At 36.0% G+C, this 20,996-nt stretch overlaps 1 protein-coding gene across 1 annotated transcript; it reads left to right on the forward strand.

Annotated features, from left to right (window-relative positions):
- Positions 1-1,019: 1,019 nt before the first annotated feature.
- Positions 1,020-20,805, forward strand: wdtc1 (WD and tetratricopeptide repeats 1). The gene is made up of 16 exons (XM_058747259.1): positions 1,020-1,269; positions 2,594-2,727; positions 4,066-4,149; positions 8,271-8,317; positions 8,390-8,501; positions 8,588-8,775; positions 10,245-10,427; positions 11,195-11,289; positions 11,367-11,482; positions 11,565-11,640; positions 12,782-12,866; positions 12,984-13,157; positions 14,738-14,973; positions 15,060-15,228; positions 17,489-17,681; positions 19,570-20,805. The coding sequence occupies exons 2-16, from the start codon at positions 2,662-2,664 to the stop codon at positions 19,765-19,767; spliced, it is 2,022 nt and encodes a 673-aa protein (XP_058603242.1). The 5' UTR covers positions 1,020-1,269; positions 2,594-2,661; the 3' UTR covers positions 19,768-20,805.
- Positions 20,806-20,996: the final 191 nt, after the last annotated feature.

The raw sequence follows: 20,996 nt of genomic DNA on the forward strand, positions 1-20,996 counted from the left end.
AAATCATTTGAAGTGCACGGTTTGACACGTTGACAAGTTTTTAAAATAATGTAATTCAACATTTTTTAATTATTTATGCTGCGTTGCGAGGTGAATATAACAGCACGATTACATACATAAGTATAATAATATACACTACCAGTCAAATGTTTTTGAACAGTAAGATAATGTTTTTTTTAAGAAATCTCTTCTGTTCACGAAGCCTGCATTTATTTGATCCAAAAACAGCAATATTGTGGAATATATTTATTATTTAAAATAACTGTTTTCTATTTGAATACATTTTAAAATGTAATTTATTCCTGTGATTTCAAAGCTGCATTATTACTCCAATCACACGGTCCTTTAGAAATCACACTAATATTCTGATTTGCCGCTCAAAAAAACCTTTATTATTATGTTGAAAACAGCGGAGTGGAATTTTTTCAGGTTTCTTTGATGAATAGAAAGCATTTATCTGAAATGGAACATTGTAAGTGTCTTTATCATCACTTTTGATCAATTTAAAGCATCATTGCTAAATAAAACTATTAATTTCTATAATCACCCCAAAAAAACAACTAAATAAATACAAAATTATACTGACACCAAGCTTTTGAATGGTATAGTGTATAATGTTATCTGATCTTTGGATCTTTCTATGTATTAAAGAATCCTGAAAACTGTTTTAAATATTGATAATCATCAGAAATATTAGAATGATTTCTGAAGGATCGTGTGAACTGAAGACTACAGCAATGATGCTGAAAATTCAGCTTTGATCACAGAAATAAATTACAGTTTGAAATATATTCAAATAGAAAAATTATTTTAAATAGTAAAAATATTTCACAATATTACAGCTTTGCTGTATTTTGGAACAAATAAATGTAGGCTTGGTGAGCACAAGAGAAGCATTTAAAAAAAAAAACATTAAAAATCTTACTGTTGAAAAACTTTTGACTGGTAGTGTGCATAAAATGAATAAGTATAATATCAAATAAAATCGAAAGTGCCAGTGTGCGGTTTCGCTGAAGACGAACGAGCGCTCCGCTGCATTTCCGCGGATCTGGCAACCCGCGCTGTCAGCGCTCAGTCGAGGAAGCTGTTAGTAATAATGTGGCTTCAAAACCTCACCAATGCTTCATCACAACTAGTCCTTTACTTGCTGTAGGCATTTCTCAGCGCATAGTTAAAGCATTGAAATCGATTACTGAAAGCACAGTCGGGTTTTCAGCGTAAATATCGCGTTACCGAGCTGCGCAGAGAAAAGGCCAGACAGACTCTGAGGTAAGACGATATTACTCGCACTTTACTGATATGTGTTTATTTTTAAACAAATCTTGCTTTAAACAATCTGTAATAAGCAGTAAGTCGCTGACTGCTGTCAGAAGTGTCTGGTTTTGTGTGAATGTGGAGTTTTTTGAGGGGTCGCTAATCGGCTAATGCTAATTGTTTATGTTTTGGTGATCGCGTCAAATCAGCTGACAGTCAGATTAATCACATTTTAATGCAGATAAATACATTTATATGCTGTAAACTTATTTATTAAGGCTGATTATAAAGGTATAAGGCCTGCTTGGTAAACTACACTGAAAAAGAGCGTAATGTGTATATCACTATATACTGTCGAAGTAGAAAATACTGTCAACAGACAGAAAACAAACACATTTTCACCATGTTTTTAGGAGTACAGTGTCATATAAATGAGTGTGAATGAAATATGAACAAACCTTCAGAATATAGAGAGGAATAAAACTAAAGTTTGCTGTTTATAAAATAAACACTTTAATGTGTATTTTGGATGTTTTATTTTTCCCCACTATTCTGAAAGAAGACATGGCATGGAAGCAAAAATATAATTTCATAAATCAGAAAATACTGTCAACAGCCAGAAAAAAAAAAAAGGGAGTAAACTGTTGTATAAATCAGTGTGAATGATATCTGAACAAACCTTCAGTAAAAGCCTTCAGAATGTTGAGAGTTGTAATAAAAGTGTAAAGTTTGTGTTGGAGAAGATTTTTTTAATACGGATTGGAAATTAAATCTACAGACGCAAATTGTGCAATAAAATAAACCCTTAAATGTGTGTTTTGGATGTTTTCTTTCCAGTAGTCTGAAAGGAGACATGGTATGTGGAAGCAAAATATCATTTCATAAATCGGAACAATACTGTCAGCAACTATAAACTGTAAATTTTGGCGCATGTACAGTAAGTGCTGCTGTAATGGAGAAAAAACGTACTGCATTTAAAGATATGCACTGCAACTGAAACACACAGAATTAAATAATGCATGCATTGCAACTGAAATGTACAGAATTAATTAAATCATGTATTTTACACTAAAATGCATATTTTATTCCACTAGTCTGCGGGGAAAAAAGCCAAATAGCATTGAAAATTAACCAGTGCATCAAAAAACAATGCCTCTGGTTTCTTGACTTAGATCTGACACAAAAACTGTGTTCAAAAAATCAAACCTGTAGTCCTTAAACATATGCATTGACAATAATTAAGAAGCAACAGAAAGACAGTTTAAAGGAATCTAGTGCAAACTAACCCCAACTTTTTCTCTGAAACAACATGACCTGCTGTTGTTCTGGTTGTGTTCAGCGCTCCAGAAGCTCGGCCTCTCCGAGAGGCTTGGATTGCACAGATGATTGCAGATCTTTGGCGCCCTGATGACGTGCTGTGAGACCATGTCCCTGCGGAACGTCACGAGTGATCTCCTGAGCCGCCAGATCCGGGTGAGCAGCGTTCATAAACCTCTTTATCTCGGAGCAGTAGTCAAAGACTTCAGACACAGATTGTCTTGTACAAAGTAAATATAAAAGCCTCATTCATTCAAATGTAGGGCTGCCCTCGACTAAAGATTTTTCTGGTTGACTAGCAGTTGTTCATTTTAAGCATTAGTCGATTATTAATAAACCATTTAAATCATAATAACGAGCCTTTAATTGCCTACATTGCGCATGCATAAAGCTTGCCACGGCACACCAGCAGAAGTAATGATTATGAATGTGTCAGAAAAACAGCAAGGAGGCAATATTAACATTTTAATATTTTTTTATGTACGAGTGCTTTCTTTGTTTATATGAAGAGATGAAGTCGGCGACACTGACTCGTCATCTCCGCAGTAGTGTATGCATGTTTGCAAGAATATTGGTAACACTTTACAATAAGGTGTCATTTGTTAACGTTAGTTAATGTATTAATTAACATTAACAAACAATGAACACTACATTTATTACACTCTTTATTAATCTTTGTTAGTGTTAATGTTAGTTAATAAAAATACAATCATTCATTGTTAGTTCGTGTTAGCTCACAGCACATTAACTAATGTTAACAAACAAAACTCGTGATTTTAATAACGCATTAGTAAATGCTGAAATTATCTAAGATTAATAAATGCTGTGGAAGTATTGTTCATTCTTAGTTCATGTTAACTAATGAACCTTATTGTAAAGTGTTACCAGAATATTTGTTTTTCATTTGAATTGGTTTATTTGAAAGTTAACATTTAATAGAAATATTTTTCATGTCTGTAAGGCAAAGATATACACAGAGTTTCACGATCAAGTTCACAGAGACCGAGACGGCAGAAAGCGCATCCTGTTTTCTTTCATTATTTTACAAAAGCACAATGTTTTGTTGTTATTCTGAGTGCACACAAATAAACATAGAGTCTTTACAGATTCGAAAGAAGTATTACTTTTATCTGTATGAGCAACAATGAGGGAGTATTTTAAGAGATCTGTCCGTCACGGAGTGCCTGTGGAATTATTTTATTTATTTTGTTTCTTCAACTAAGCAATTAATATAATTTTGGCTGACCAAGCCTCTTTTGGTCGACTAGCGGTTAGTCGACTATTAGTGGGCAGCCCTAGTAAATGTGTAAATATTTAAAAGGAATAGTTAATTTACATCATTGTTCACTCACCCTCATGTCGTTCCAAACCCGTCTGAACATTAAAGGAGAACGTCTGAAGAATCTACAACATAACAACCCACCAGTTTTGCTGTGTAAAGCAGTATCAGCAGTACAAGTGTGTGTAACGCTCTCATATCATGTGTGTGTGCAGGAGAACCGGGCTCTGGACTTCCAGAGACACTATCATGTGACCGACCCGTTTATAAAGCGTCTGGGGCTGGAGGCGGAACTACAGGTGATTGATGAATGATTGTGTGTTAACTCACAGTTTTCATGTGTCGTCACACCCTTATAGGAATAAAACAGTGTTTTCCTCCATTGCCCACCAGTTAGTTTTACCAGGTTTGTACTGAGTACAAAATTACTTGTAAAGTGACATTAACAGACCAAGTTCAGTGTACACCTTACAGGTGATGCATACTATATACAAGCAAGCAGATGAGCTCAGAATATGAATATAAACATGCTAAATTGCTTGGTTTTCGCCTAGAAAGCCATTATAAAGAAAACGATTCATATGACTTACGGCGAAAAACAGTACATGTGTGCATGTACAAACAAAACAGTGAGCCCAGAGTTTAACATTAAACATTTTCCCCTTGAAAAACATTCTTAATGTGCAATTTTGGGCTAACCTGCTTGCCTGTATGCTTTATTAATAAGGTGCCAACTAAATTTGATCCTCCACTGTCACCTTCTTAATGCATTAAGTCATTTTCACGATAAGCATTTTAGAATATGCTGCTGTTCTCTTTCTATTAAATCTATCTGGAATCGTGAATTAACAGGTTTTGATTTATCGGTCGACTGGGAGAGGGTATGGTCTAATCTAATCTTAACTTCTAAAAACTTGGCTCATCGTCTTATCCATTTCAAAGTCATCCATAGAGCATACATAACTCCTTACAAGAGGTTTCAAATGAAACTGCAATCGACCTATAACTGTCATATCTGTAACACTGTATCAGCAGGTACTTCTCTCCACATGTTTTGGGAATGTCCAATTGTTGTCAATGTTTGTCATTTTTACTACAAATTGAAACTGTTGATGGTGTGTCTGTTGCTCCTCCCTCTCTGTTGTTTGTTTTGAGTGGATGTTGTTTTGTTGATTTGGAGAAAATAAAAAGTTGATCACAAAAAAAAAAAAAAAAAAGAATATGCTGCTGTTTTTAGTGTCTGATATAGTGTGGCAGATTCTGCATAAGTTAAAATTTTATATACAGTGGGTACGGAAAGTATTCAGACCCTCTTAAATTTTTCACTCTTTGTTATATTGCAGCCATTTGCTAAAATCATTTAAGTTCATTTTCCCCCCCCTCATTAATGTACACACAGCACCCCATATTGACAGAAAAACACAGAATTGTTGACATTTTTGCAGATTTATTAAAAAAGAAAAACTGAAATATCACATGGTCCTAAGTATTCAGACCCTTTGCTCAGTATTTAGTAGAAGCACCCTTTTGATCTAATACAGCCATGAGTCTTTTTGGGAAAGATGCAACAAGTTTTTCACACCTGGATTTGGGGATCCTCTGCCATTCCTCCTTGCAGATCCTCTCCAGTTCTGTCAGGTTGGATGGTAAACGTTGGTGGACAGCCATTTTTAGGTCTCTCCAGAGATGCTCAGTTGGGTTTAAGTCAGGGCTCTGGCTGGGCCATTCAAGAACAGTCACGGAGTTGTTGTGAAGCCACTCCTTCGTTATTTTAGCTGTGTGCTTAGGGTCATTGTCTTGTTGGAAGGTAAACCTTCGGCCCAGTCTGAGGTCCTGAGCACTCTGGAGAAGGTTTTCGTCCAGGATATCCCTGTACTTGGCCGCATTCATCTTTCCCTCGATTGCAACCAGTCGTCCTGTCCCTGCAGCTGAAAAACACCCCACAGCATGATGCTGCCACCACCATGCTTCACTGTTGGGACTGTATTGGACAGGTGATGAGCAGTGCCTGGTTTTCTCCACACATACCGCTTAGAATTAAGGCCAAAAAGTTCTATCTTGGTCTCATCAGACCAGAGAATCTTATTTCTCACCATCTTGGAGTCCTCCATGCGGGCTTTCATGTGTCTTGCACTGAGGAGAGGCTTCCGTCGGGCCACTCTGCCATAAAGCCCCGACTGGTGGAGGGCTGCAGTGATGGTTGACTTTCTCCAACTTTCTCCCATCTCCCGACTGCATCTCTGGAGCTCAGCCACAGTGATCTTTGGGTTCTTCTTTACCTCTCTCACCAAGGCTCTTCTCCCCGATAGCTCAGTTTGGCGGACGGCCAGCTCTAGGAAGGGTTCTGGTCGTCCCAAACGTCTTCCATGTAAGGATTATGGAGGCCACTGTGCTCTTAGGAACCTTAAGTGCAGCAGAAGTGTTTTTGTAACCTTGGCCAGATCTGTGCCTTGCCACAATTCTGTCTCTGAGCTCTTCAGGCAGTTCCTTTGACCTCATGATTCTCATTTGCTCTGACATGCACTGTGAGCTGTAAGCTCTTATATAGACAGGTGTGTGGCTTTCCTAATCAAGTCCAATCAGTATAATCAAACACAGCTGGACTCAAATGAAGGTGCAGAACCATCTCAAGGATGATCAGAAGAAATGGACAGCGCCTGAGTTAAATATATGAGTGTCACAGCAAAGGGTCTGAATACTTTGGACCATGTGATATTTCAGTTTTTCTTTTGTAATAAATCTGCAAAAATGTCAACAATTCTGTGTTTTTCTGTCAATATGGGGTGCTGTGTGTACATTAATGAGGAAAAAAATGAACTTAAATGATTTTAGCAAATGGCTGCAATATAACAAAGAGTGAAAAATTTAAGGGGGTCTGAATACTTTCCGTACCCACTGTATATATATATATATATATATATATATATATATATCTCAAGCATCAAGTTGGCATGCTACAGTGTTGCCAAGTCCGCGGTTTGCCTCCAAAAATGTGATATTTAGCCCCTGAAATGCGAATCTTACCAGAGGAACCCCTCCAAAAAACGTTTATTTTACCTCCCGGAATGCGATTTTTACCGGTGGACCCCCCTCGAAGCGCAATTGGACTCGTTTTGGGTAGCAATTGGGCGGGTTGTGTTGTGAAACACCTGGCAACCCTGGCACGCGGAAATGTTTGAAGCATATATATGAACGTACTTCAAAGCGGCACAGGGAAATTACTCGAGCGGTAACAGTGTTACGGTTCATTTCATTACTGAAGACTTTGACCTTAAGATAATATAGGCTATATAATAAGGTTATATATATATATATATATATATATATATATTTCTTATTTATTTAAAGTCTATCTAAAGTTTACAGACAGTGTTTAAAAAGTGCAATCCACATGTTTACATAATGTTTATTACGGTGACTTTGAATTCCCTAAATACTGAGTGTGGTAAAACAACAGATGTGTTTTTATATTTCTGCAGTCTACTTTAGTTTGTGTGATTTGTTACTGACTTTCATATTAATGTTTACACCAGGCTTATTTGTCAGTGCTTTATGTTGTCATAATTATTATATGTTTACAAGGCTGGAAGTTCAACAGATCAGTCAATATACTACTGTGATTGTAGTTGTTAAATAAAAATATCATTCATATCAATTCTTGCATCACCTAATTTCATTGTAACATATAGGCTTGGCGTACAGAAAAGAACATTTATATTTAATCTATCTAATATTGTGTTGGTCATACTATACAATGATTTATTGCTTGTCTTTGTTGAATAATACACAACATAAAGAGCTTTAAAAAATAATTGCATATTAAATCGCAATATTGGTCAAAACAAATCGCAATTAGATTATTTTCCAAAATTGTTCAGCCCTAATATATACATGCATATATATGACACACACACACACACACACACACACACACCCTACTATATATACATATGTGTATGTTTTTATTAATTTTGCATTTTAAATTTTTTTTTTTTTTTTTTTTTTTTTTTTTAATGATTTTAGTTTTAGTTTGTTTACTATAATAACCCTGTGGTTATGTATGTTTTGCCCTCCAGTGACATGACTAAAAACTGAAAATATTTACCAGTATAGTAATAGCAGACTTTTTTATTACTTAATGTATTTTCCCTGTTTCCCCATTTAATGACTTATAATCTTAAATTATTTTTGCACTAAAAATAGTCAAAATTGAGGTAATTCATGACAATTCATGCCTACAACTCAACAACCGGTTTTTGCTGCTGTCTTGACTTGAATGTAAACGCCTCCTCCCGAGTGAAGTAACGATACTTTGCTTTGTCATTTTTGTACTTTAGTTTCAATAAATGTTCTTTTTACAATAGAGAAGAGGAGTATTATATCTTAGGACTGCTATACTTTGTAATCTCTCTGCTTTCAGGGTCACTCTGGCTGCGTCAACTGTCTGGAGTGGAATGAGAGAGGAGAGTAAGTTCAGTGTTCAATCTTATTATAAATATATTAGTCTCTTCATAAACTCACTGGGTTTGTTTTTTCCAGTCTCCTGGCCTCAGGTTCGGATGACCAGCACGCCATCATCTGGGATCCCTTCCGACACACCAAGCTCATCACTATGCACACAGGGCATGCAGCCAACATCTTCTCAGTGAAGGTGAAGTCCATGTCAAGGTTTTCAGTCTGCATCTAGTAAACATGCCAGAATGTGCGTTCTCATCCGTGCACCGTGTGTGTTTGCAGTTCCTTCCTCACTCCGGGGACCGGATCTTAATCACAGGAGCCGCCGACACCAAGGTTCATGTACACGACCTGACGGCGAAGGAGACCATTCATATGTTCTCAGACCACACTAACCGCGTCAAACGCATCGCGACGGCTCCCATGTGGCCCAACACCTTCTGGAGCGCGGCGGAGGACGGGATCATCCGGTACGCAGAGTTCAGTCTCAGACGTCATGCAGTCTGATCAGGGTTTGTCCCCGGTGGTTTGTGCAGAAACTGCAGGGGTCGTGAGTTGATGGAAAACAAAATTATATTTAATAATTATATCATATGTAAAATGAAAATAAATAAATGCAGCTGCATGGTAATCACGATATAGCCTCGTGCGATTATCAAATGAAATGCTGCAATTTAATTAAAAAATGCTCTGTTTTATAGTGAAACATTATTATACTTATCAAATATGAATTTTGTTTATAGTGCAATTGCAATTTACAGCAGTAATATATTTCTGTTAAAACATTACTACTAATCTTTTTTTATTATTACCATAATTATAAACACACACATACATATATGAAATGATTCAATTAAAATTTAAATGATAAAATTAGCGACATTCGAGAACCGTCAACATGCATATTTGTTGTTAAATTACTGGAGATATTTCAAGTAAATATTTTATATACAGGGGTTTGGTTGAGTTTGGGAATCCCTGATCTAATGCATGCTAGTGTTATTTTATTATCGTTAATATACTATTATAGTTTTTATTAATATTTTAATTAAAAAAAAAAATATATATATATATATATATATATATATTTTTTTTTTTTTGAGATTGCAAAAATATTTTGTTTTTATTTTCATTTTTTATATTTTCATTTTAGTTAAAGTTTTAGTAATTTTATTGTTTGTTTTGTCGTTTTTTTGTGTTCTTTTTAATATGCCTGTATAGTTTTTATTGCATTTTTACTTCAGTTTAAATTTTAGTTATTTTTAGCAAATAAGAAATGTTGCAACTAAATTAAAATAAGGTCAGGTTTTTTAATATATTTTATTTCAGTTAGCATTTATTTTCTTTCAAGCAACCAAAATGTTTTTGATGGTTTTAGTTTCAGTTAACAGTAATAACCCTGAAGCAAACTGCACTTCTAAAAATCTCAAGCTCCAATCAGATCTCCTGAAGTAACACTAAGTGGGTGGTAATAAGCCGTTGACGTCTGTCTAGTCGTGTTCAGTCTCGTTCTCAGAGGAACAGACTCGAGCCTCCAGCAGAAGTTCAGTCATGCATCTCCTCGAAGTTAATGAGGCTCACGGGAACGGCTTATATGCCCTTGAAAACTGTGTTCAAGCCTCTCCAGATGTTGTGTTGGCTGCAGGCTCGTATGCGCCGGTACTGAATGATGTGTGGACGTAAAAACACACAGCAGGTACCTGGCTAACGCCAGAGCTGACATGTAGAGGACACACCAGCTAAAACACAGCTTTTACTGGTGCTTTTTAAACATAAGGTGCCATCGCATCGCACCGTTTACGATCTTTACAGAAGTTTGCTTGTGAACAATGATTACAAAAGGAAAAATGAATCCAGTCTCTTACTATTCAAGCATATACAGACACTTTTCACCATGCAGTCGTTTTCAAATCTGTCCTCTGTTTTTTTTTCCCATCAGGCAGTATGATCTGAGAGAGAGCAGTAAGCGATCAGAGGTGTTAATTGATCTGACGGAGTATTGTGGGCAGCTCGTGGAAGCCAAATGTCTGGCCGTTAACCCTCGTGACAACAACTACCTGGCTGTGGGAGCCAACGGGCCCTTCGTCCGGCTCTACGACATCAGAATGATCCACAATCACAGGTGATTTCAGTATTATTAAAGGAATCATTCACTAATAAACACAGAATGTCCATACAAGTGATTTATTATTGTTCAAATTAACAGACGGACATTATTTGTTAATAATTTTCCCGTCCACAGCAGCTCTCATTCACTTGTGTTCAATTAAAATCTTAGCTGCGGCGGAGAGGAAGATTATTAGTGCTTTTTGAATTTAAAACAAATCCACAACAAATCCTTTCATTTTAAAGGTATTCGGAACAAAACAGGAATGAAAAGTATAAAATTAACATTAATTTTATAGCATTATTATAAACGACTAAAATTTATTTAAAGTGAAACTGAAACTGCTGGCGTTATTTTAATATCACTGACATAAATTAGTTTTTATTTTTAGATTTTTAGTCAAAGTTTTAGTAATTTTACTGTGTATTTTACTTTTTTTTTTTTTTTTTTAACGTCTGTATAATTTTTATACATTTTAAATTGTTATTTTAGTAAACCTTAAACTAAATATAAATGCTGAAACAAAATGTTTACGTTTTTTGATATTTGATTTTATTTCAGTTATCATTTATTTCAAGTATTGAAAATGTAAGTATTGCGCATATTTTGCGTGCTTGACATTAGTTGCATTATATGGACGTTTTATATTATAAGTCGCGACACATTTCAGACGTGACTTATGTTCCAGAAAATACAATCTTAGTTCTAGATCAATGTTGTTATAATTCTGAGGGATGTTTTGTTTAGTGTGTAACGTTACGCTCTTCTCAACCTTCTTCTAGGAAGTCGATGAGTCAGAGTACCTCAGCCGGCGTTCACACGTTTTGCGACAAGCGGAAATCAATACCGGACGGCGCTGGACAGTACTATGTCGCAGGTTTGTCTGCTACAGTATCGCTGTGTTTCTCATGGAGGGGAAAAACACGTTTTACAGATGTTTCCCTCCGTTTGTAGGTCACTTACCCGTGAAGCTTCCTGACTATAATAACAGATTACGAGTTCTGGTGGCCACCTACGTCACCTTCAGTCCGGACGGCACCGAGCTGCTGGTGAACATGGGTGGAGAGCAGGTAAACTAGCGACACTTGCTGCTGATAGCTGCTACCAAAGATGTTTGATGCGCAGTTACGCAATACTGCTTCCTGTTTGCAGGTTTATTTATTTGATCTGACGTTCAAACAGAGGCCGTACACATTTCTGCTGCCCAAAAAATGCCACACGTCATCGGGTAAGATGTGAATGCTGTCGTAGAAATGGATTTTATTATTATAAATATATTAGTCAGTCATATTACTGCATTTAGCATCATCATAATTACTAGGGATGAACAATATAGCTACAAAAATTTTTTATTTTTTATTTTTTTTAGGTTTTAAAATAATTATTTACTTATTTCTAGTGCTGTCAAACGATTAATCGCATCCAAAATAAAAGTTTTTGTTTACATAATATATGTGTGTATACTGTGTATATTATATAAATACAAACGCATGCATGTATATATTTTTGAAAAATGTTATACATGTTAAATTTATTTAAATATAAGTGTATATACATGTTAATATTAAATATTTACTGTATGTGTGTATTTATATATATATATATATATATATATATATATATACGCAGTACACACCCATATATTATGTAAACAAAACTTTTATTTTGGATGCGATTAATCGTTTGACAGCACTAATTATTTCACTAAAAGATGTTCTAAATATCCAAGTAGATTAAAAATGTTTAACATCTTGCAGTGCAAGGTTATTATAGTTTACTAAAACTAAAATTAATACAACAATTCATTTTTGAAACGATAAATGCATACAATGCAAAAACATTAACTGAAATAAAATATAAAATAACTATTTTTTTTATTTTAGCTAGCTGCCAAGACTACATTTCTCATTTTCTTTTAGTTTAACTTGATGTACTAAAATACAACTAAAAGTAAAAGTAAAAAAGATGACAAATACACAACAAAGTTACTAAAACTTTCAAATTAAAAAGAAAACGGAAAATATTAAAATGCAATAGCAATCTCAATGATACTAAAATAATGTTGCCGTAAGGAAGCCGTTTCCGCTACTGAATAACAAATAAAAAAGGGTAATTGTAACTTTATCTCACAATTTTGACATTTTTTCTCGCAATTGCGAGTTCACATCTCTGAGAAAACAGTTCATTGAAACAGTTTGATTCACAGAAATGTATCATCTTTAACTTACCGACTCTAAAAGGTTTTACTACTGAAGTTTAAATGAGACTCTACTAAAACATCCGATCTCACTCTCAAATTCACAAATAACCAGACGAGGTAGAGTCGTCAAACTAATCAAGTGCTGCTGACTCATTTTTGTTCATGGCAGAGGTACAAAATGGGAAGACGACCAACGGTGTGTCCAATGGGATTCATCTTCCTGCCAGCCGCCTCAAACTGGCTAAAGTTTCCAGGTAAGACTGATTTGTGTGTGATGCCGACTGCATCGTTGATTCTGTCTCTGTCACGTTCGTGTGATGTTATTTCCATCAGAGACTAGTGGTGATTGTGCTCTGTATTTGCGTCTCCAGCGGCTCCAGTGATCTTCCTCCTCATCTGGAGAGGGTCAAGCAGCAGGCTAACGATGCGTTCGCGCACCAGCAGTGGACTCAAGCCATCCAGCTCTACAGTCTGGGCATCCATGAAGCCGGCCACAACGCCATGCTGTACGGAAACCGCGCCGCTGCCTACATGAAGAGAAAGTGGTACGATAAACGCTTCTGATGCGGTTAATAAAACATCATATTGTCATGATTTCGCATGCACAGTTTATATTTGTGCATTAAGTGCATTAAGGCATGACACTACAGGTGAATAGAGTGGAAATTTACTTCACCAGAACATGAAATCAGGTTTTCTGAAATGCTATGTTAAAATGTACAAATGAGGCTAAATATAAATATAAAATAATTGGGTGCAACCGTTAATAAACCTTCGAAGGCAGACCTGTTGTGTTGTGCTAATCGATTGTATTTGCTTTTGTTGAACCCATCTGTTCAAAATTAATTAAACTTACACTACCGGGAAAAAGATTTTTGTTTCTGTTCACCAAGCCTGCATTTATTTGATGCAAAATATAGCAAAAACAGTAATATTGTGAAATATTTTTACTATTTAAAATTACTTGAATATTATATTTGAATATATTTTAAACTGTAATTTATTTCTGTGATGCGCCGCTGTATTTTCAGCATCATTACTGCAGTCTTCAGTGTCACATGATCTTCAGAAATCATAATAATATGCTGATTTGCTGCTCAAGGAACATTTCTGATTATTATTATTGTCAATATTTAAAACAGTTGAGTACATTTTATTCAGGATCCAAAGATCAGCATTCATCTGAAATGAAAAGCTTTTGTAACATTATACGCTATACCATTCAAAAGCTTGGAGCCTTTTTTGGAGTTTTTTTTATTTAAAAAATTTTTTTGGGGGTGGGGGGGATTATAGAGATTAATACTTTTATTTAACAAGGATGCTTTAAATTGATCAGAAGTGATGATAAAGACATTCATAATGTCACAAAAGATTTCTGTTTCAGATAAATGCTGTTCTTCTGAACTTTCTATTCATCAAACAAACCTGATTTTTTTTTTTTACTCCGCTGTTTTCAACATAATAATAATAATAATAAATGTGTTTTTGAGCAGCGAATCAGAATATTAGACTTCAAGGATCATGTGATGCTCAAAATTCAGCTTTGAAATCACAGGAATAAAATAGATTTTAAAATTTATTTAAATAGAAAACAGTTATTTTAAATGGTCAAAATATTTCCAAATTTTACTGTTTTTGCTGTAGTTTGGATCAAATAAATGCAGGCAGAAGAGAATTCTTTTCAAAAACATTAAAAAATCTTTATGTCCAAAAACTTTTGACTTGTTTGGTTTAAAATTTTTTGTTTTTTTCTTTTTTTTAAATCCCTATGAGGAAAAATTAGTGGGAAAATATTGCTGCTGAAAAAGTGGGTGGGACTAATGCACTCTATAAACACTTAAAGGGATAGTTCATCCAAAAAGGAAAATTCTGTCATTAATTACTCACCCTCACGTCTTTCCAAACCCGTAACACCTTCGTTGATCTTTGGAACAGATTAAGATATTTTTAATGAATTCTAATGAACTATCCCTTTAAATGCGTAGTTGGGATGTTTTCTTTCCACTAGTCTGAAACAAAGCACAATGAAAAGCCCAAAACTGACCAGTGCATGAAAAAAATGTTTGTGTCTTGCCTTAATCAGTGTTTTAATGTGAAGTGCATCGTTTGCTCTGGTGTCTGTCAGGGACGGCGATCACTATGATGCACTGCGTGACTGTCTGAAGGCCTTGTCTCTGAACCCGGGCCATCTGAAGGCACACTTCCGCTTAGCACGCTGCCTGTTTGAGCTCAAGTACGTGGCCGAGGCTCTGGAGTGTCTAGATGACTTCAAGGGCAAGTTTCCAGACCAGGCGCACAGCAGTGCATGCGACGCGCTCGACAAAGACATCAAGGCGGCCCTCTTCTCAAAAACAGACTCCTGTAGGTTCAGTCTTGGATCTTGGATTTTTTTTGTGCATGCATTTGAATAATCAGGACTCTCTGCATATTATTTTTCATGCATCCAGCTGACGACAAGAAGGGGAACAGCTCCATCCGCTTCCATAACTTCAGCCGGAAGGAGTCCATCCCGGAGGATGAGATCGTGCTGAGAGAGCGAAGCTTCGACTACAAGCATCGCTACTGTGGCCACTGCAACACCACCACTGATATCAAGGAAGCCAACTTCTTTGGGAGGTCAGTTTACTGACACGTTATTCTAGGCATGCAACGATACCATTTTTTCAGCTCCGATCCAGAAAATTCAGAGTATCGGCTGATTCTGATCCGATACCAGTGCAGTTTTCTTTTTTTTTTAATCACTGTAGAATTTCTATACTTCTGTGTGTTGACCTGATCATCACTCTATTGTGTGTTAAACACAATCTACTACATATAGACAACTTAATTTAACAAATTAAAAATAACAAATGAATAAATATATAATCATAAACTATGACAAAAATGCTATTAACTAACTTGGTTAGTGGATAATTTAGCAGCAAAAGTTATTCTAGAAAAATCATGAGTGCACAATTTTATAAATTCTAAACATTTAGTGAAATAAGATTATTTAGAGGGGAACAAATAAAAGTGAATAAGTGTAGGACTAAATCTGGTAAAATGTTACATATTGCTCTTTGTATTGTTGTAAAATACATTCATGAAAACAAGTAAATTTATATATATATATATATATATATATATATATATAAACATAAACATAAACTATAAAATTAAAAGACATTTGTTTTTAATTTTATAGCACAGTAATGAAGGCAGCAACATAGAAGAGTCCTATCTATCATATGTTGCTGCCTCCATTACTGTGCTATACATTAGATTATTAATAGCCTTTCTTTTTCTGTCCTATCATAGCACAATAACCTATTTAAATCTCAGTTATTGTGCGCTCTTGAAGAGAGTTTCATCGTTTTGACTGTCGTAACTGAACATGACTCGCAGTTTGAATGCTGAACGGAGGATGACAGACAGCCGCAGCGGAGAGAAGAGTTCATGTGAACTTGAATTTAACGACTTAAATATTCATCTGTACCTCACATTAAACTATGGAACGGCTTCAGAACACTTGGACTTTGACTTTATGTAGCTTTTATAATGTTTTTGTGCCTTTCGTGGGGCTTAACAATAACACAGAATAGTATTCGCTTCACACAATATCGGATTTGGATCGGTCTCGATACCCAATCCGCAGAAAATGCCAATATCGGTGCCGATACAGATACTGAGTATCGGATCGATGCATCCCTACATTATTCCCTTCTAATGAATCAGGTCTGGGTGATATATTTAGTATATGTTATTAATAATATTGTAATGACTTTAACGCATTTTTATTGTTTCCTGAAGAAAGACCAGTTTCATGATTCAGAGGTGTTTTCATAGCATCTCTCATTTAAACTTCAGCCGCACGCCTTGATTACTTGCTAAATTTTTACTAGTGCTGGGCAATGATTAATCGTGATTAATCGCATCCAAAATAAAAGTTATTTTGTTTATATAATATGTGTGTGTACTGTGTGTATTTATTGTGTATATATAAAGACACACACATACAGTATATATTTTGAAAATATTTACATGTATATATTTATATTATATATGAATATATTTCATATATAAACATAACATTTTTCTTAAATATATACATACATGTGTGTGTATTTACATAATCGTAATACATATACACAGTGCACACCCATATACTATGTACACAAAAACTTTTATTTTGGATGCGATTAATCGTTCCCCAGCATTAAGTTTTACCGTATTTTTCTTTTTACGTGACGCATTCTGAATCTACATGTCAAAAATGGGTCTTTAGTTAAAATAATGCATTCCTGTAGTTCGAACAGTAGATTAATGGCACAAGCAACGCCAGGGTCATGGGTTTGATTCCCAGGGAATGCATGACTGATAAAAGCTTGAATGCATTGTAAGTTGCTTTGGATAAAAGCGTCTGCCAAATGCAGTTTACCAGTTTTCAACCAGCTTTGTATTGTTGAAATATCGGTAGCATATGTAAATTAACAGTGTGTACATTTTCTCTGTGAAACCCGCATCCACATAGCCCTGATTATTTGCCAGCAAAAGCCACCCGTGTTATGCAAAACACTTGTTTATTAAAACTAAAGATCAAGCTTTTGCATTTTTGTGATCGACAGATAAACAGGCAAAATTAAAAGTGCATTATCGGTGTTGAAGTTTTGGGCAAAAGGAAACGCCACAGCCCTTTTTCAGATTTCTAAATGTTTTTAGCATTTCTACTACATAGACAGTGTATTTTTATTAAAAGCCCATGTTGTCAGTGGTGAATTCCCTCTTTAATATAAATGTAAATAATGTCTTGTATCCACATATAATGAATGTCGTATGTGTTGCTAAAGGAGTATGTATGAGACCGCAGCACTTGACTCATTCGATTGTCTCTCTACAGTAAAGGCCAGTACATTGTGAGCGGTTCAGACGACGGCTCGTTCTTCATCTGGGAGAAAGAGACAACGAACCTGGTGCGGGTCTTACAGGGGGACGAGTCTATAGTGAACTGTCTGCAGCCGCATCCCAGCTACTGCTTCCTGGCCACCAGCGGCATCGACCCCGTGGTGCGGATCTGGAACCCCAGACCAGAGGTACGAACTGACTCACTGGTTCATGATTCAGTGACTCACTGGTTCACTGTCTCACTGACTCATGATTCACTGTCTCATTGACGCATGATTCACTGATTCACGATTCACATGATTCACGATTCACTGTCTCATGATTCACTGTCTAACTGACTCACGATTCACTGTCTCATTGACGCATGATTCACTGATTCACGATTCACTGACTCATGATTCACTGTCTCACTGACTCACGATTCACTGTCTCACTGACTCACGATTCACTGTCTAACTGATGCATGATTCACTGATTCACTGACTTGCTTGCTGCGTCCCAATTCGCCTACTTATACTATGCCCTAAAAGTTTGTACTCTTTTTGTGAAGAAAAAGTACATACTTTTGAGTATGTAGCAGAATAGTAGGCACGCTTTGGGACATACTACTTCGTCATAGCTGTGTCTTTAATGGATGCTCTGTTGCTTAGTTACGTGCATCCTGTAACTGTTTAAACTCCCCTGTCAATCATCTTATCACAGTTAACCATATTGGAGAGAAATGAAGAGGCACATCATGGGTCTTTCATGCCGAGAACTTTGCTCATGTGTTTGCATAATGATGCATTTCAAAGTTAATGACCAAGCGTATCATTATAAAAGTTCACAGTGTTGCTGCAGATGAAAAATAACGTGGATAACATTCAATTGTTTTTTTTTTTTTTTTAATCAGGTTAGACATTGATTATTTATCACTCCAATCCCTTTCTCTACCTGTCTGCTGGATCCGCCATGTTTGTAGTTTTTAAAACTTTTTATGTGTGTTTGTAGTTCTAATCGAATTCTCGTCCACCGCGCAATGTGTTGTGGGCAATATTAGCCATTAGAGTGTGCATCGATCTGCACTTCGATTCAATTCTAACCAAGTAGTAGACCATCTGGGAATCTTTAGCATAATTTTTTAAACATACTATGATTTGGGACATACTAATTCTATTTTCGAATACTATTTAGGACGGATAGTATGCGAATTGGGACGCAGCAACTGACTCGTGATTCACTGACTCGTGATTCACTGGTTTTCATTTCATTATTCAGTTTAGTATTTCATTCAGTTCGATTTGATGCACTGAACTAGGGCTGCAACTAATGTTTATTTAGGTTAATCTGGTGATTTATTTATTTGATAAATCAAATTTTAAAAATCCAAAAATGCTAAAAAAAAATTTATTTTCTACAAAATTGTTATTCCACATCCTCCTCAGTGTTGTCCAATGTGCAAATTGCAATAAAAACAAATATAGTGAATATATCCATGTAGGAAATTAAACATGCAAAAAGGGAGTAAAATTTAGACTTGTTACAATTTAAACGTAATTCACTAAATTAAAAATGATACAGAAAAACAAAAGCCCAGACTAAATGTCTGCTACAAGGAACACAGATTCACTGTCAACATACTGTCACTGCTTTCATAAAACACAATTACAATTAAACTTAATTATTGTGCTCCTATTCTATTGTGCTGTTAAACGTGTTTAAGCACTTGTTTACATGAAGTTTAACAGATTCTGACTCAAGTTATGTTTTCCATGCACAGCATGAAGACATTATTAATTGATAATTAAATACGTTATCAGTTATTTTGATTATTGATTTGTTGTTGCAGCCCTACACTGAACAGTGAGTTGATTTAGTAACTTTTTAAAATGCATTAAAGCAAAAATGTAAATTAGCTGAAGATGTGTTCACCCTCCGTTCATCTGAGATCAGGATGAGTTTGTTTCTTCATCAGGTTTGTAGAAATGTGTCGCTGCGTCAGTGTCATCAGAAACAAACTCATCCTGATCTCGGATGGCATGTCTTTAGGGTACATTGATTGCACCAAATGTAACCTGTTTTGTCTCTGATCACCAGTCGGAGAACGAGAACTGTCGGGTGGTGGAGGACATGGATAGCGCGGCTCAAGCCAACCAGAGGCGCATGAATGCAGATCCGCTGGAGGTGATGCTGCTAAACATGGGCTACCGCATCACGGGTCTGAGCAGCCGAGGCACCGAGGGCTCGGATGATGAAGAGAGCTCAGACGGCCAGGTTCAGTGCCGCTCCAGCTAGAACACCGCAGTCTTCTGTCTCCACATCCCGCCTTCGACAAGAGAGCGAAGCACCTTAGATATTTACTTTGCGATTTCAGTTCTTCGACACGACGCTGAGTGAATGAATGCTGCCGCTCCGCACTATGCAGATGGAAGTGAGAGAGCCAACTTTCCTCCCTGAGTTTCCCTCGCACAATCCAAGCGAAAGCACCTATAGATCAATATACGCAACACATTCGGCGTGCCGTCAAGTTAAAGCTTGTTTCCAAAGTCGCGCAGCGCTTGGGTCTTTCTAATGCGGGGCTTGCTTTTGGACACGATTTTGTCTCGTTTTGTTTCTTTTCCGAATGAACTTGATCTTTGAGCGCCAGAAGACAGAAAATGAGTGTTATTGTTCATAGAAATATGTTTGTAGGTCTGCAGCACTTTCGTTTGGAATTTATTCTGGAAAAATAAACAGTGTTTCTGTTCGACCCAGACTTGCATTGTGAATGTTCATCAAGTCGGTTTTGCTGGAACTGAAAATGTTTGTTGATGATGATGATGATGATGTTTTGAAGGGGATGTTATTATTTTTTTACCTTCTTCTTCACCGGCACGAGCAGGACGTCTGACTGTAGCCCTTTTATCTTAATTGATGAACCTGAGAAGAGAAGAATAAAAACACAGAGCGAGACTTTTCACAGTTTGCTATGAGATTTAACAGCAGTATAAAGAAACTAGAATCGGGTCTATTTTGGGATATGTGTGTTTATGTTTCACTGTGTTCATTTCCTTTTGGGATTTCAGTACAGTTTAGTGCAACGTTTAAAAAAATAAATGACATTTAAAGTTCTGCAGCAGCTCTGTCGTTGCTGTTTTGATCAATGGTGGGGTTTTCAGAGGAGAACATTATATTATATATTTCTCATCAACAGCATGGCTTTATAAACGCAGTAATAATGGAGACAAACTAGATTGATCTCATTTCAGACGTAGAGCCGTCGGAAGCGCCGGACACAACGCACAGCCACTCTATTTTCCCATCTGTCTCAAATAAAATTAATTTATTTACAAATAGTATGTGTGTGAAATTTTTTAAAATATTATTTACTTCTTAAAGCCAGCTCATTATGCAGGGTTTCTGCAGGTTTTATGAATTTCAGTTTAAGTAAATAATTTTTCAAATAACATCTTTTCATGAGTTAAGTTTTAGTTACCTATAATAATCTTGACACTACAATAATAAATAATAACTTTTACTGTACC

The sequence above is a fragment of the Onychostoma macrolepis genome, chromosome 16 (genome assembly GCF_012432095.1).
Source record: "Onychostoma macrolepis isolate SWU-2019 chromosome 16, ASM1243209v1, whole genome shotgun sequence".
NCBI classification, from domain to species: domain Eukaryota; kingdom Metazoa; phylum Chordata; class Actinopteri; order Cypriniformes; family Cyprinidae; genus Onychostoma; species Onychostoma macrolepis.

Bases quoted from the DNA above. Each gene is read 5' to 3' on its own strand.
- wdtc1 (XM_058747259.1), top strand. From the start codon at position 2,662: ATGACGTGCTGTGAGACCATGTCCCTGCGGAACGTCACGAGTGATCTC. The intron at 2,728-4,065 runs GTGAGCAGCGTT...GTGTGTGTGCAG, and splicing joins TCCTGAGCCGCCAGATCCGG to GAGAACCGGGCTCTGGACTT. The intron at 12,867-12,983 runs GTAAGACTGATT...TTGCGTCTCCAG, and splicing joins AAACTGGCTAAAGTTTCCAG to CGGCTCCAGTGATCTTCCTC.